Consider the following 17,207-nt stretch of genomic DNA (forward strand, 5'->3'; position numbering starts at 1 on the left):
ACAGCTCTCAAGGCTTTCCATTACAGGCAGGGACAGTGAGATTGACCGGAGATTTTAAAGTCAGTAGTGTCAGACAGACTAATGACATGGAAAAGCCCAGAGAGAGAGAGAGAGAGAGAGAGAGAGAGAGAGCAGCAGACAATCAGGCCTACCATTAAACCTCTGCTTAGCTTATCTGCAAAAACAAAGTCACTCCAGCTCCCCTTAATAATAAAAAAACCAAAAAAACAAATCCACAAACCAAAGCCAAAGTGAAGTTCCAAATATTTTTACATTACTATATACTTTATACCATTTGTGCAGGTTCAGTTTTATAACTCTGGAATGCCTCAATTTCAGTGAGAGAGCAGGCAGTGCAAAATAGAGACACGGCCCATGGCAACCCTCCCCAGCACAGCCAGGTCACAAGAATAGAACCCTGAAGTTCTTACACCAGGAACAGACTGAAGGTACACTGATTAAAAGTTTCTCCTTTGAGCAACATGGGAAAATGGTATGGAAGACATTGTTACTTATTGGAAGCAGCAACTGAACTTAATATATGTTTCCTACAAAAGATATAGCCAATCATATGAAAGACAAGTGTGAATCAAGTATTTTATTTTTTCCCAACATACATAAAAAAGTGAGTGAACACACAAGACAGCAAGTCAGAGAAACTAAACATATTTACAAGACAGTTAAGATATCAATTTTTTTCCATCTTCGAGATCAAGTCATCACAGATTTTTGTTAATTCATCATTTTCTTTAGTCTGTGGAAGAAAGAAAAAAGTGAGTTTCAGGTATGTCCAAACTATGTTACAACCTTGTGAGCAAGTTACAAGGCCTGTTCACCAATACATGGAATAGAAAGTCATTTACATGGTAGTGGCTAATGCAAATGTAATGTAAAGGACAGCCTACTATGCCAAAGGTCACATGGCATCCTTAGGAGCCTCAGGAAATGAGCCAGAATCCACTATACTCTTTCTACTTCTTCCCCAGACATTTCCATAACACTTGCAGACCAACTGATCCAGGAAAACAAGACTTTTGGGACTCAAAGCCTTTGTTAGGTACACCAAAATTCAAGACAGGGACAGTTTTGCTTTTAATCTTCACAAGACAGACTCTGTAAAATGATGCCTTGACACTTTTACTGACATGTGACAACTTCCAGTTTGTAGAATTCCTTATGGAATGTTTAAACCATTTCTTAACAAAGTGTTACTGTATCTATGACAAGACCAAACTTAGTTCTGTGTTAAATGGCTTCTCTCATCTCTCCAGTTACAGGCCTACTGTTTCCCCAGCTAGGCAAACTTTAGCCCTAAGACTGAAGACTCACAAATATGGTTTTTTTCCATAATAGGAATGTGTCAGCATTATCCATTTTTGAGTTTTAATGCTGGCAGAGACAACAATGATGCAGTAAAACTAACAGCATGCATCTCCAGCAGTGACTTTTAATCCTCAAAAGTCTTATTCCTTTGAAGGCTTCCAACAAAGGAAACAGATGTACCTTTACAAAGCATTCTAAGACTTTACCTATCCAATAGGAAACAATATAAAGTACAAGGATTAATGGCCTGAACAATACTGAAAACTTGAGTCACATACAGTTAAATATATATTAGTGCTAACAGCTTACAAGTCATGTTCTGAACAAGCTGAGCCAGACAGTTATTCAAAATTTATTCCCAGATTCTGCTCTGCATCATGTGTAACTGTTAATCACCACCTCCTTCAGTAGTTCAGGTAACCTCCTGACAGTAGCCCAGACTGGTTTGGGAACAAACCTTGTGCTCCAAGAAAAATCTAAACATACAGACAAGTCCTGACATGACAACTTGTGTCTTAGGTCTCAATGCCTAATTCCCAAAGCCAGGCAGGACAGCAGCCATCAAAGCCGGTACAGTTAGCAAGGCTCCTTCTAGCCCTGGCACAAGGGAGTTGCTGACCTAGTCTAAGGCAACAGCTTGAAGAGACTCACCCAATGGCACTGTGACTGACCTTTTGTTCAAGGCTCCTCTCTAAAGACTGGATCCTCATCTGTTCTTTGCGCAGGGTGGCTTGAAGTGCTGCAGTCTCTGATTTTGCTTTGCTGCGAACCTGGGCAATTTCCTCATTGGCTCTGAAACAGGTGCAAGATGGTGTTTACATCCCTTCAGACAGCACAACAAAACTCTTCACAGAATCACACTAGATGATTGTACTTTGGATTAATCACCAAATGAAACATGTCTAAGCCAAGTTTTGGCACTATTGAACCACATTCTGCAGCAACTGTGAAAACTATATATTTCACTCCTGGCACTTGACATGTTACTTACTGCTGCAGCTTTTCTTCAGCATGTGCTTTGAGTGCCTGATATCTCTGCTCCTCTTTTTTAATTCTAGCCAAGTAATCTTCTGCACATTTCTTCAGAACTTCTTCATTCTGTCCCAAAACCAAAGAAGTTTAGTCAGCTTTTTATGATAGTAGTTGGAAGAGCCTCTCCACTTGACAAATGGGCTATTTGACTACACTTTTAAGCGGCAGTATTTGCTCACTGGAATAAGAGGAACAACTGTGAAGTCCCACAGGCCTACATGGACTAAACTACCTTCTTTCAACTATCTTAACTTTGCAAACATTTATTCACCATATTTCCCCCAATACGCTACTTAGTAGCAAACTCTAGTAAAGAAAGTCACTAAAACTACAGTCACTAATTGGTTTTGTTTTGCTTTGATTTTTTTAAAATCAGCTTTGTATTAAGTTGCAATTGTCCCAAAAATACCTAGAAACCCAACTTCTAAGAACCCATGGAAAGATTCAGCCCTGATGTAAACAAATCCACCACTAACAGCAAGAAAATTACCTTGGTAGTCACACTATGAACATATTTTATTAGCTATTGTAGGAAGTTGGAACTGTTCAAAACAGGTGCTAAGACTTCACTAATTGCAGGTCTTGAATTTAGGAACTGTGTTTCCAAGTGATGCTTATCTCTGTGCTATGGAAAAGGCTTCTGAATTTAGAGTGGAGCTGGAGGGGATACAAGATGAAGGAAGCCTGACATCTCAGTAAAGAGGAAATTAAAGTTGTAACAGACACCATGCCTGTTTCTCAAACCTAGACTACCATGGAACTCCTAACAGGCTAGTTGATAAGTTTTAGTAAACAGGGACATTAAAGGATAACTGAATGAAAAAAAATCTGAAGGCACTTTTTTAATCACCAACTGAATCAATTTTTATGCATTTCAGGCAGTAAGAAACTATAGCTTATATTCATTAGATTCCTTTCTTCAGCCTCTGAAGAAGCTGCAGAATGAAGGCTTGACATTAGCTTTAGAAAAAGCCCACAAACATCTTCGTAAAGAGCACTCAAACTATTATTCTGGTTTATAATTGCAAATCCTCTTCAACGTCCATTCAATATGATGTAGGGGAAACAAGCTGCTCTCATGCAGCAGTTGCTACATGAGAGTATCTCTATGATTAACAAAAATTATGTGTTGCAGCAAAAAACAGCTCACTTCTGAAGAAACTTTGCCTCCTAACAGCTATCATTATCTTACTTCAAGTCAGTCACTAAGTACAACAAATCAATAGTTTTTTTATAATCTTTAAATAAAGAACTTAGCACCTGGTTTTACAGGTAGTCCCTATACTACCTAACTAATGGCTGCTCTAGAAACTTCATCATTTCCTCTCCACTAAATCTCATTTATCTTGGAAGGACATTATTTGCATTAAATCATCTTACTCTGTGGTAACCCTCTAACGCATCTTTCTGTTTTTCAAGTCGTTTGAAGAGTTCAGAGAAAGACTTCTCCATAGAGTTCAGATCTGAAGTAGCTTGCTGATTCTCTTCCATCAGCCTCTGTATTTCTTTCCTTGAGGCTTCCTTCTGCTTCTGAGCATCCTCTAGAGAAAGTGGAGTTAACCCATGATAGTTATTACTTTAGAATAAAACTAGTTCCACAGTACAGAGAGATAACCCTCACACCTTCAATTCTTCCTCCTACAAAGGTTCATAACACAGCCTCTCACTGGAAAGACACCATTTCTGTCTTGCTTTCAAGAAGTCTGTCTTTGTCTCTATTTGTTACATATTACCTCACATCAAACTTAAGGCCATTAAACACAATGACAGTTGCTTGCCAAATGCATTTTTTTGCCTGCACTGTAGTCAAAATATTCCACCCTAGTTTATTGTAGCAGGAGCCTCAAATGTTGTGATAGAAGCAAGGAATCCAAAAATATTTTTCATTAAACATACACAACAGCTGGAAGATCTGGAGGAGACTGGGATAACAAGTCAGACTAGCAGAGCAGACTTTCAGAACAGGTTTGTGTTAGCACACCCAAGCTGTGTTTCCCATAGTCTTAGAGAAGCACAAAAGAGCGGGCACAGATGTGCCTATTCAGCTTTGAGCTAAGAAAGTACACCTATACAAGAAGAGTTTCACAGTATGTCTTCCCTAGTTTTGAAGTCACAAACTTGAATAAAGCAAAAGGCCAGATCTGTCCAGCAAGAACTTCTAGTGATATCTTGCCACTTAAATGATGCCAGATAATAAACAATTAAACAGAAAGTGCTGACAACTGGATCTGCAGTTTTAATAAACCAACAGCTCAAACTCCAGTGTGTTCATGCCTGATGCAAAAAGTCGTCCTTACCTACCAAGTGACATCATGTCTATGAATATGCATAAAATTGTTAGTCGACTTTGTCTTAAACCTTACACTAATCCTGCACTTGAAATATTAATGTCAGAGATGAAAGAGTACTACCCTCATTTAGTAACTCCAGGCTAAGCATGCTCCAGCCCCCCAAGACACTCAAAGTGTAAATATGGAACTTACCCATAACTTGTGTTATTGTCTGTTCAAATTCAGCAACTATTTTTCTACAAACCATGAAAAAGAAAAGTTGACCATAAGTTAGAAAAAGTATCAGGAGTAAATAAGTAGATATAAAAGTCAGGACAGATTCATACCCCATTTCCTTGTATTCCATATGAAGCTTATTATACTTCTTACTCCATTCCAGCTCTTTCTCTTGAACCTTTGAGGGAAAAAAGGTAAGTTTTTATTTTTGCACAAAAAAGAGATAAAAGATTTGATACTAAAAACAGTCTGAAGGGCAACTTTGATATACTTTTAATACAGAGAGAGAAATAATTTCTAATTGCTTAACAGAATCTAAATGGTTTCATTACAAACTTGACTTAAATAAGATTTAGATTAATACATAGATCTTGCATATATGACTCCCAGCATATTACCAGTATCTCTTCAAGTGACAAGATCAGAGCCAACTCAGCCAACCAACCTCTTGGCTTCTCTTACTCAGTGTCTGTGTCAATCACTATAACTTCTGAGAGAACACAATGGGCCAAGGAACATTCTCTCAAGTGACACATATTTCCCTCTTATTTACAAGGCAGACAAAAAAAAAAAAAAAAGCAGCACTTCACAAACCTGCTAATCTTAACACATGAGAGAACAAATACCAGAAGCATATTCAAGACCAAACTGCTGTTTGAAATAATTTATATTCAATACTAAATTAGGGAACATGGAAAGGGGAGGATAAAAAGATGCCTCAATTCATTTGAGAATAATCATACCTATTTCACATCAGCTGAACTAAAGCAGAACTCACAGTAACAGTAACGGAATTAAGCAGCACAAATACTTTTTGCTAAACACTTCGTGCAACATCATAACAGAGGCCTCAGGACAAAGTTACATTTAAGAACTGTAACACAGCTGACTGCAGTGCAGGAGGCCTTCAAAGACAAGAGGCCCAAAATACATAAAATAACCTGGAATTTTTAAAAAAAAAGTGAAAGCACATGATTACTGCTAATTCTGTCCCAAAACTGCACAGTAAACTGTAGCACACCGATTTTTCAGTATTTATTTTAGAGCAAACTCACTTAAAATATATTCAGATGAGAGGAAGCAGGACACTAGTGAAAAAAGAATGCACAACCTATAAAGACAAGTAGCGATAGCTAAGCTAGAAAAAAATGTTACAAAACATTACAAAAGCAAAAGTATGAGAAGATGGAAACAAGTTAGAAACTTGCACTTGTAAACTCAGAAAGGGTTCAGTAGACCCCCAAAAAGCAAGCTTTCCTAAGTGCTGTATTTGCTCACAGGGAAAACAGGTTTTCCCTTTCCTCCTACCCTTGAGTTGTTTCAGAGAGGGAAAAAAAAAAAAACCCTGAAGTTTAGTCTGTCTTCCTTTCTGGTTAATATTGTAATTCCAAGCCTTTTATTTAAGCAACACAGCTGGAGTCATCCAGTCACAACAATAATGGTGTTTGCAGGTTTAAAATAGTTCTTTCAAACAAGAAAGTAGAGCAGCACTTTTAAGATATTACAAGCTTTACCCCCTGCTATTATAGATTCTTAGTTTTAGATCAATGCACTAAGAGCTGTCCCCTGTCAAAGCCACATCTGTTTTCCTGTACTAGATAATATGCTGGGTGAAAGTCGTCACCTAAAGGACAAAGTAAAAGCTACTCCTAGAAAAGCCACTGTCTCTGTACTCTAAAACAAAAGAGTAACTTAAACAGCAAATAATCATAGGTCGTCTTTGTTAGGTGTCCCTATTGTCACTGCCTGCAGTACAGCAGTCAGGAATTTTGAAAGCCACATTTTTTACTGAAGTGATACAATTAGTTTAAGGACACTTATGCTTCCATACGCCTCTTACATTATCTAGTGTTTGTGAAGTTGCATACCTCAGAAGCCATAATGAATCAAGTACTCAAATTTTTAAAATGAGTGGATATATAAATCATCTTGCAGCTGTCAGAAGATGGGCTTTTAAAGGCAATTTCTGTAATTACAGAACAGGCTTAAAATCTTCTGAACTACTTCTTCCCTCCTTCACTAATGTCCTTCTCCTCTAGAGAGAGCTCCAGATCTCACCTTCACTTTATTAGCTGGATATATTGTTGTGCATTCACATCCCACAAGAAAAGATCTGACCATAGCACTGAGTTGGCACTGCAGTTTTATCTGGTTTTTGGAAGTTACATAAGAAGTCACTCTCTTCCATTGGTATGAAAATATATTTTCTGCCTGTTGAATTAGAAGTATCCAGATCACTGATATTAAGCCTAACTATCCCATCTAATAACATGTGCCTTTTAATAGTGACCAGATCTAAGGCAGAAGCTGACTAATAATGAAGTTTATCCTATTCCCTGAAGTGTTAGCTCTAAAGAGTTCTATACCTACAGCATCCACCAAGTCCACAGCAAGCTTTTCAGAATGAGATACTTATGTCAAGTATGATGAAAAAAACTGCAAAGTAGAGATTTATCCCAGATAATCTAAACCAAAGGACCTTCCAAGGCTATGCCAAGTTCTGCTTTGGAAGGGACACTATACCTCTCTCTTAACCAGCTCAACAGCTGCATCCATGTCTTTTTGGCTGTATTTTAGTACATCTATAATAGCATCCACTGCAGCATCTGTAGAAGCAGCAAAAGGGACTGGAGGAACATCACTGCTCAGGGAGCCTGGAATTAGGGGACCAGTGTCCTGTAAAGAAAAGAAAAATGCAAAGTTTCAAAAGATTCCTACTGTCATGCCATTGAGTAGTTGTATGCACATTATTCAGTATCAAGTCAACACATCTCACTTAAACATACAAGATACATCCAGAAGTTTGTTACCATCAAACTTTCTCACTTTGAAGTTGACCACATAGCTCTAAGAAATATCTACAAAGTAGAATCAGAACTGCTGTCCACCAATTACAGCTATCAGAAACAAAGCAGATGACACCATGCTGTTTCCCCACCAGTAAAAAAGACCATTTCAGGGTGAGCTGCTGTTTGCAGATCTGTTCAAACTATAAACCATAGCTGTAAGACCATCCAGTTTAACCAAAGTGCTTCTCATCCCACTAATACAATTACAATACAAAGCTTGTCTTTTGTGGCTTGACTTGCATAAAAAAAGATTGTTCAACTACAGCATTCTTAAAAACAGCTCAAATTCTTGTGGACTATGTGCAATAGCATCAGTTTCCACAAAAAAAACACTTCTAATTCTGATGAACATTTTCTTAAGTAAGTTCAACTTTGATATAAATGAGTATCCAACCTGGTTTAAAAACAACAGTTTAAATAAACATTTATCACATTCTGCAATCCCTAAATTATCTCTGTAAGTCTTAAGTCCAGAACCTAGGCTATCCCCTTCCCAAACTATCAACATGAAACCTGATAGCATTCCAGACACCCTTACAGAAGTTGTAAACGTCCCCAGAAGATCTAGTCCTTTTGGTTTTTCTTCACTTTGAAGGCTCACTAGAGGCTTTCCAGCTTCCTCAAGCAATTTACTTAAATCAGCAACAGGACTAAAAATGAACAAACATACACCATTAAATTCAAGTGCTGCCTTTCTTTGCAAAGCTCCTGTACCAGCAGTAGTGCGTCCAGCAGGGCCAGGGCAGTGATTGTCTCCCTGTACTAAGCACCAGTGAGGCCACACCTCAAATCCTGTGTTCAGTTTTGGGCCTCTCACTGTCACTTCGGACACTGAGGGGCTGGAGCGTGTCCACAGAAGGGCACAGAGCTGGGGAAGGGTCTGGAGCACAAGTCTGATGAGGGGCAACTGAGGGGGCTCAGCCTGGAGAAAAGGAGGCTCAGGGGAGACCTTCTCACTCTCTACAACTGACAGAAGGTTGTAGTGAGGTAGAGGTTGGTCTATTCTCCCAAGGAAGAATACTGGATTAAACAGCCTCAAATTGCACCAGGGAAGGTTTAGACTGGATATTAGGGGAAATTTCCTCACTGAAAGGGTGGTCAAGCACTGGAACATGCTGCCCAGGGAAGTGGTGGAGTCACCAAAACTGAAAGTATTTAAAAGATGTATAGATGTGGCACCTGGAGACACGGTTCAGTGGTAGACTCCCCAGCACTGGGTTAACTGTTGGACTTGACAATCTGAAAGGTCTTTTCCAAGCTAAACAACTCTGATTTTATGTACTAAGACAGTACCTACCCAGGCTGAGGTGCAGCTGTCATGATACTCTCACTTGATTCAACAGTACCACAAATTGGTTTTCTTGGACTGTCTCTCAATAGCGGGTCAAACTTCAAATACAGTGACTGTTTTCTCAAGGCTGATTCTTTGAACTGAAGGAAAAGAGGCATAAACTGGCAGATCTGCTGCTTCAGAGCACAACACACACATCCCACCCACACACAAATAATCCTCTGGACAGTGGGTGATCCTATTCTTCAGTGGCCAGAGTATTGTTCTCAGGAGGAAAATTACATAAGAGAACTTTGTGCCCACATGCTTAGGTCCTTATGTAATATCAAGGGAACTCAATCTGCTCACAGACAGAATCAAAAGGGCAATCGTTAATGAACTATTCCAAACCAGCAGAAGACACTGAGAGGGGAAGGATAGTATTATAAGCTGAAAAAGCAGTGTCTTTGCTCCATTCTGTCTTTGCTCATACAATAATAAGGACAAACACAGCATGACCAGAACAATTTCAATTCAGTGCCTCCACTGTTGAGAGATACTCTTATTCTAGACTCAAGGAGGAAAAAAATAACTAAGCTGAACTGATTAAAGACAAGCCCCATTTAGAGACAGATTTCCCAAACTGGCCATAAAGCAAAAGAGCTTCGAAAGAAATCTTTTTGAAACAATGATCCCGCACTTGTAAAGCATCATGTTCTGGCAGTTTTGGACAGAAGTAAAACATCATTCACCTCAGTTTTACTGCTATTAAAGAAAAATAGCACCTTTGCACACTGACAGCCAGAGACCTTTGATTTTTAGTTGAACTGCTATAACTACATTTCCTTGCACCATCACCCCCTACACAGCCTTGTCATCACATTCTTTTGGACTAGGTGACAGTTCAAAGTGAAGTTAATTCATGAGAACATTTAAGGCTTGATAGTTTCATCTTTCCTTTCCTCTCTTCTCCATACTGCCAAGACAGCATACAAAATACTTAAAGCCATACTTACTGATGAAGTCCCAAACTGTTCCAGATAGTCTATGCCCATTCCTAAAACTGGAAAAGGGGGAAACAATACTATGAAGACGCAATATTGTCAAATTGTCCTACCATAGACAGAAACAAACAGATGTGCATAAAGCAAATAAATCCCTCCTCTCAGTCTCATGATTTCTAGCTCTTCATTTGCTCAAAATACTGTCTTTCTATCTAGACCTGAAAAAAGCAAAGACTTCTATGCTAAGCAAACTTACAGCTTCCATATACTTGTAAGAATATGTCAGATTTAGCACACATTTGAAGAACTTTTGGTGTTCTATGGTTAAAGTGACAAGCACACTCAGATACTCTGTCATACGCAATGCCCCATGAAAGAGCAAGATTGTCAATCTCACCATTAAAATTAGCACACAGCTCAGGTTTGACAGATGAAGTTATAGCCATTTCCCAATACAGCAATTCCACTCAAGTATGAAGGTGAGTAACAGACAGCACTGCAGTCAAACCATTTGCTCCTCCTTCCACACAATGCTCCTACCAGGAATAACCCTTCCAAGTGGTTAAGTCACAGCTATGTAGGAAGCTCTCAAGACAAGCATGCTTGTCAGGAAGATCATTCACACTGCAGTATGAAACCAGTAGTGCTAAGGCCTAATCTACAAGACTCACAAATACACACAGCTGTATAGCTCTAAAGCTCTCAATTTACAAAATCTTTAATACCAGAAATTATTTTAAGGGAGCAATTTTTCAGCACAGAAACTGCCACTGAAACTTTAAGAAAATAGTTTCTGTACCAGCCTAAATTTCATCATCCCAGGCAGCTGAATTCTAATAGTCAGCTTTTTGAACTTAGCTTAAACCAGAGAAAGTTAGATATAGGCTTAGGTACATTTCCCAGTGCTGCTAGTCATTGTGGGTTCTGGAGTCCTTTCAGAGGCTCAGAATGAGAGGAAAAAAAACCTAGAATCCATGATAAAACTTAAGTAGAACAATATATACACACACGTTGTTGTAACAATACATCTTCAGTCCGCTTAAAAGAAATGCCCTTACCTTCTGATGATGGTCTGAAGAGCTCCTCAGGTTCAGCATTAGCCGTCTCATCTGCTGTTACTTCAGTTCTGGGGGAACTAGGTTTAATTTCTTCTGCAGACATTGACTTTTTTCCACTGTCAGTGGAAACCAAATTATCTTGAGAAGGGGCAACATTAACTGGAAACACTTTAGATGGGCTTGCTTGCTTCTCCTGATGAGAAAAACAAAATCCTTTTAATTGTTAAAATAATTATTTAAAAATGCAATGAAAATCATTTAAATGAACAAACTGGATTGTCATAAACTAAGTGGGCAGCCAACATAATAAAATGAGAATTCACAGGCATAGAAATTAAACTACCAACACTGAGCACAGCTCATATTATACAAGAGCCTTTTTTTTTTTAGAGTTCAAGCCCTTATTTTTATCCCTATATGCAACTGCTGATCAAAAAAGGTACTAAATACCAAGGTAGCAATTTAGCTGTTTCTGATGTCACCTTCAAAACACCAGGTCTGCACAGCTGACATTCCTTCTAAAGCTGTTAAAGATACACAAACCCACTAATTCTTACACAAAATATCAAAAATAGGTTTCACAAAATTAAGTCACTAAGTCAAAGAACTCTGCTTCATGGAACAACTTGGTAAGAACTGGCTATCTTTCCTATACCTTACCACTTCTCCCTTTCCTGGAAGTCCAGCTTCCGCTTGAACTCCTGGCTTCTCCTCTTGAGCTTCCAGCATGTCTTCTACCACACTCTGCTCAACAATTCCCCTAAAGAAACACAAAAACAAGCAAGCAAACAAAATAAAAAGGGAAAATAAAAAAACTGTATTTAAGTCACACAGTTCAAATTCTATATTGCCAGATGAACTGAACAAAGGTAGCTCCTTTGAAAGATTCTACTGCCACAGCACTGGAAGCTTGACAGAGGGTGGGGATGTAAATTTACTGTCTCGCCTGCTGAGACCTTATGTGACAAAGAGCTCTCCCTCCATCAGAAGCAGTGTTATCTGGGAAGCAGAAAGTCACAGAAGCATCACTTATTTCTATCCTCTTAACACTGTTCTCTTATTTCCATTTGTTAGGCTCATTACTTTTTTAAAATAAGATAGGTTTTTTGTTTAAGTAAGAACAGAATTACAAGCAGTCTGCTCTTCTTTCCAAGGCAATGCTTTGATTATTGGCGTGAACTTCATTAGAGAAGTCCAATGCTCCACTTGTGCTATCAGCAGTAAGTAAACTTTTCACCTTGGTAAACAGTAACTGACTATGTTACACAGGGAGCAAGAGTGCAAACATTTCTGTCAAATGAACAATTTGTGCCAGTAGTTCTGGTAAGTACAGTATAGTAACATCGACATTTTAATAACTAGACTTTCTAGGAAAGGTAACAACACATTCCATTCTCAAATAATTTGTGTGGTGCCAAAAAAAAAAAATGCAGCTTCAGAGACAGGTATTTTTATTTGAGAAAGCATTTAGATACCAAGAACATGCAGGGAAGAAATAGCACCTTAGAGTTCAAGGTGAACTTAGAGCAGAGAACAAAACTGCCTGGTCCCTTCCCATGCCGCACCATGTGCAACACTGCTGCCTACTTCCCTGTTTTATTTAAAGACAGTTGCAGTCACCTGATTCTCCACACTTTAATCCCGGAGGAGTAGGGAAAGCACCACTTGAACAATGCTCTTCCCATCTAAGCCTGCTCCCTTCCATTCTCAAAGATTTAAGAACACCTTTTGCCTAGAGCTAGTCATCTCAGAAGTTTCCCCAATTAAGATCTTTGCAGTTGTAACATAATTGTGTTAAAGATTACAACAGACAAGCAGCATTGGAGGGTGGCAGTCAAGGAAGGAGGAACGGACTAGTTTGAGATACTATCTAACTTTCCTCACATGGATTTAAGGTGCTTCTGCATTCAGCTACAGATTTACTTACAGATTTTTGGGTTCTTTCTCAAGAGTTTCACAGGTACTGGGACCATTATCCTGCTCCACCGGAAGAGGCTGCCCTCTCAGTGAGGCACTATCCTGTTCCTCTGGCAGGTGAGCTTTCTGAGAGCTGGGTTTAGAACACTCGGGTGAGGTGGAAATTTTAGAGCCTCCTCCAAACGGATTGAAGTTTGGATCATCAAGTTTGTCCCAGTCAAACTTATAAGATGCTTTAGGAAGAGGGATTTCATCTTCCACATTACTTTTATTTTGCACTTCAGTATTCTCTGGTTTTGTTTTGGTAATAGGAATTTTTTTGGAAGGTGGTTTAATTCCAGTTCTTTTACCTAGTTTCTTAGGAGGTGGTTTTCTAGCAGTGGTATTATCAAAGTCAAATTCCAGTTTTACTGGTCCAGCCTTGGTGACATCAGGCTTTTCTGCAGGTTTCCCTTTGGAGACACCCAGTTCTTCATCAGGCTTTGACTCTTCTGCAGAGGCTTTTTCTGCTACTGAAACTTTCTGAAGCTTTGATTCCCCAGTTTTAAAAGAGTTGGTTACATCAGAACTACCAGGACCTAAGTTGCCAGGTGACTGTACAGGAGGTGTAGGTGCCTCTGCTAATGCCACTGAATTATCAGTTTGGCTTGCATCTGTGGAAGCAGACTTCACACCCTGCTCAGAGTCACCAATCGCTTGCTCAGGGGACAGTTTGGATTTGTTAGACTCCAGCTTGCTCAGTGCGGATTCCTTTTCAGAGATGAGAGTCTTCTCTTCACTTAAACACTCTGTACTTGCTGTGGTTGAAGCAGAAGGAGCTGCATCATCCCGCAGAAGAGAATCACTACTTTCCTCAATAGTTTTCTCAGGGCTGCTGGATACTTTTATGGAAGACTTCTGCAGATTTCCAGGAGAATGAGGCAACTGTACTGAACTTTGAAAAGGATTGATGTCATTTAAGTTATCAAAATCAATATTGTAGGAACCTCGACTCTTCACTGGCATCTCATCATCTGGGTAAGGAGCCACACTGACCTTCTCTGGCATTTGTATCCAGTTTGTTTCAGCTTCAGTCTTTTGTTGACATGTGCTGCATTTAAAAAAAATGAAGAAAGATTACATGTGCCACAGTTACTTTGCAGGCATGGTTTGAAATTATCTTTAGAAACACTTGCACAAGTAGCTTTGCATGCTCAGAGCAATCCTTTTTTCTTCTTTTTTTTTTTTTTTTTTTTGCAGTAAGACAGCTGACAGCAAAATATAACAGCAAGAATTCACTTTTCACCTAAACAGTCAAGATTTATGAGCTCTGGTACACACAAAGCATAGGGAGATCAACCTTTGAAGTTAGTCAGTGTTCTTAAGCCTCCTGTTCTACACCCTGCTACCTTATGCCAGTCATCCCTGGAGACTGCTCTACTCACCACAGCATTTGGACATTGCCCTTTCACTAGGCAGTGAAACACAGATTGCTTAGGAGTTATTGACAGGCAGCAGCTCAAACACAAGCACAACTTGTGGTACCATCTTCATGCAGATTCATCTGAGTCACAACAGACTCCAATCTGGGACGAAATCAAGTCATGATTCAGGTTCTCCCACACTAGTCATTACTTTGTCTCGTCATTCTGGCAAATACTTTCCCCCCTTAAAGTATGCACTAGCATCTGTCTTATGGGGTTCTATCCTATATACCAAAACAGAACCTGGACTTCAGGCATTCTAAATTCTGTACAACAGCAGATCTGAAGAGCCAAGTGATATACAAGAAAATACTTCTCAAGTAAGAGAAAGATAAGATTTTCTAGCAAAAGAAACAAGTTAAAGAGTTTGTGTACTCACTATTCTGAATATTCTACAAGTTATAGCTCTCCACTTTATTTCCCCAAACTCTACACAACTTCTGAAAGCTTAGCCTCAGACTACAGAGAGTTAAGCCATTACTTCCTGAAACAGGATTTCCTCCCATTGTTTTGTTCCTCCATAAAGTTATTATTTTTATGTGCCATCCTTATCTGCTGCAGAACAGAACATGATTAAAAGCCACTCACTAAAAACTCCTCTTTGATAAACTCGAAAGCAGGGGTGGGAGATAAGAGCTGAAGAAGTCCTTCTCACCCGGTTTGAGCGCCTCTTCCCGGCAATAGCTCAGCCCCAGGCTGCGACTACTCAGGTCCCTCCCACTCTCCTTCCGTGTTTAACCTAATAAATGCCAGTCAGGAGCAAGACACCTGCTTGGAACGGTCAATCACTTGTGAGGAGTCAAAAGTGACCCCGTTCAGCTACGCGGAGCCCTTTCACTTTTTTGCTACAAACAAATCCTCACATTTTAAAACTAGAGAGGACATGTTCAGTACAAGCAGTGCATTGATACAATTATGCCCTAACTAGAACAATTCGGTGCTGATCCTTTAAAGTCACTTGAACTTTCTAAGTACTAAATCTTTGTTTATTTGTGCAAGCAATGAGTTTGGGGCATAAATACCATTACATTATTCAATTGTGGTGTTTTAGTTTAGAAACAGCTTTCTGAACCAGACTGTACATGGAAATTAACAGTTGAAGCAAATTTACACACTTAAAGAATATTTAAGTGTTGCCATCTTTTTTCCTTTCTCCTCTTTCCAACAACAAAATAGGGATCAAATAAAAGTATTGGATACTTAAAAAACAAACAAAAGTATTTGCTTGCAAAAGGCAAAACTAAGACCTGAAACTTCTTGCTAGTGGGAATTACAGGTGTCAGATGTTTATGCTACTTTAAAAGGGGGCTAATAAAAGTCAGTAATAAAAATTTTTATTTTTTGTTGTCACAACACCCCCAAATTGAAACATTAAAGACTTTATGCTCTTCTCCAGACAGCTACCATGAGCCAGTTTGAGACTCAAGCTGCTAGACTATAAAGGCATATAAACTTGTTTATACTTGTGACTGATGTTACATTCACTTTGTGTTGCTAGATTAAAGAAAATCTTAAAACTCCCTGACTCAAGGTGTCAATTCAAGCTAATCCTTCAGAAGATTTATCTGGTTAGATTTTACTCCTCAAGATAACAGTACTTAACATACAAGATAGGATATTTTAAGGCTTAGCTTCAGAATAGTTGTATTCTTACATGAAAACCCTACATCAGGTAGAGAATACGAAACTGTTTCTTACAGTATCTCTTCTCAAGCTATTTATTCATACCATAAGTCACCTCAATGAAACCAATTACAGAGGAGTTAGAAATAAAGTTCAATAATTAATATTACGATCAAATTAACTCATTATTTTAAAGAAAATTTTATGTTTGAAAAAAGTTTATGTATCAGTTAGCATTAATTTTGGTCCTCTTGTACAGTTTACATCTTGTGATAGAATAGAAAATTGTATTTTAGAGGTTTAAAATAGGGAAAGTTAACTTGAGCATGTTCCCACATGGGTAACACAGCTAGCAGTGGATTCACTACTTACTCAGCATCAGAGGGTACATACAAAACATCATCTGCCACGTCTTCACGGCAACCATCAAGTGCAAAAGCAGTCTGAAGTTTGTCTGTCATAGCAGGACTCAGGATTTTTCGAGTGTGAGGATCTCTTTGAGGAGTTTGAAAGGTTACCTTTAAGAAAGGCGTGGGGGGAAAGAAAAAGGAAAAACATGAGCACAATATCTTTCAAGCACCAAATACCACATGCATTCAGTAGCAGAGATCTCAGAAGAAGAAAGAATAAAAATAATACAAAACCAAAGGTTTACCTTCATTGCTTTTCCCACACTTTTTGGTGGCAAGTTTTCTTTCTGGGACACGCGAAGAATGGAAGGTCTCCCTGTAGGCTCCGGCAGCGCAAAGAAAAAGCCAGCGTCTTCTGCTGTTAAATCATCCTTAATGCTTCCTCCATTTTCTCCATTTTCTGCATTTAAAATCTGCAGACTCATTCTAGAACATCAACACACACAGCACCGCAGCATGAATGAGAGGGTGTGGTCAGCCAGATGCACTTTGAGATAATGGAAGAAGTTGGCAGCCTGGCACTGACTAGCCAAGATTAACAGCTTCAAAGGGAAAGCTGGAAGCATGGAAAGTCTTCATACAGACAGGTCTATCTCAGAAGACTCTGAAATATCTAAAAGCAGCACAGCGCAGCCTCTCTACTTTTGGTAGGGGCTTGAGAAGCTAATCGTTGATATTATGCCTTCCACAGCTCACATTATGGCCTTACTAATTAAGTTGCCTGTCCTTTAAAGGGAGCTCTGTCACCTGC

At 39.0% G+C, this 17,207-nt stretch overlaps 1 protein-coding gene across 3 annotated transcripts; it reads right to left on the reverse strand.

Moving 5' to 3' along the window:
- Nucleotides 1-583: 583 nt before the first annotated feature.
- On the reverse strand, nt 584-16,881 carry TACC3 (transforming acidic coiled-coil containing protein 3; the record flags this gene model as incomplete). 3 transcript variants are annotated; one of them, XM_082281497.1, is made up of 16 exons in its annotated part: nt 584-754; nt 1,995-2,115; nt 2,315-2,421; nt 3,736-3,896; nt 4,839-4,882; nt 4,973-5,040; nt 7,386-7,538; nt 8,250-8,361; nt 9,009-9,142; nt 9,998-10,044; nt 11,044-11,236; nt 11,704-11,803; nt 12,971-13,894; nt 13,996-14,050; nt 16,419-16,564; nt 16,702-16,828. In XM_082281497.1, 15 exons carry the CDS (start codon nt 16,471-16,473, stop codon nt 689-691), a joined length of 2,340 nt encoding a protein of 779 aa, XP_082137623.1. In that variant the 3' UTR covers nt 584-688. The 3 variants fall into 3 exon arrangements, with proteins under 3 accessions (XP_082137623.1, XP_082137621.1, XP_082137622.1); XM_082281495.1 differs by having other exon boundaries at nt 12,971-14,050; nt 16,702-16,881; XM_082281496.1 differs by lacking the exons at nt 16,419-16,564; nt 16,702-16,828 and adding an exon at nt 14,385-14,438 and having other exon boundaries at nt 12,971-14,050.
- Nucleotides 16,882-17,207: the final 326 nt, after the last annotated feature.

Source organism: Coloeus monedula (assembly GCF_965178545.1).
Source record: "Coloeus monedula genome assembly, chromosome: 5".
NCBI lineage: Eukaryota > Metazoa > Chordata > Aves > Passeriformes > Corvidae > Coloeus > Coloeus monedula.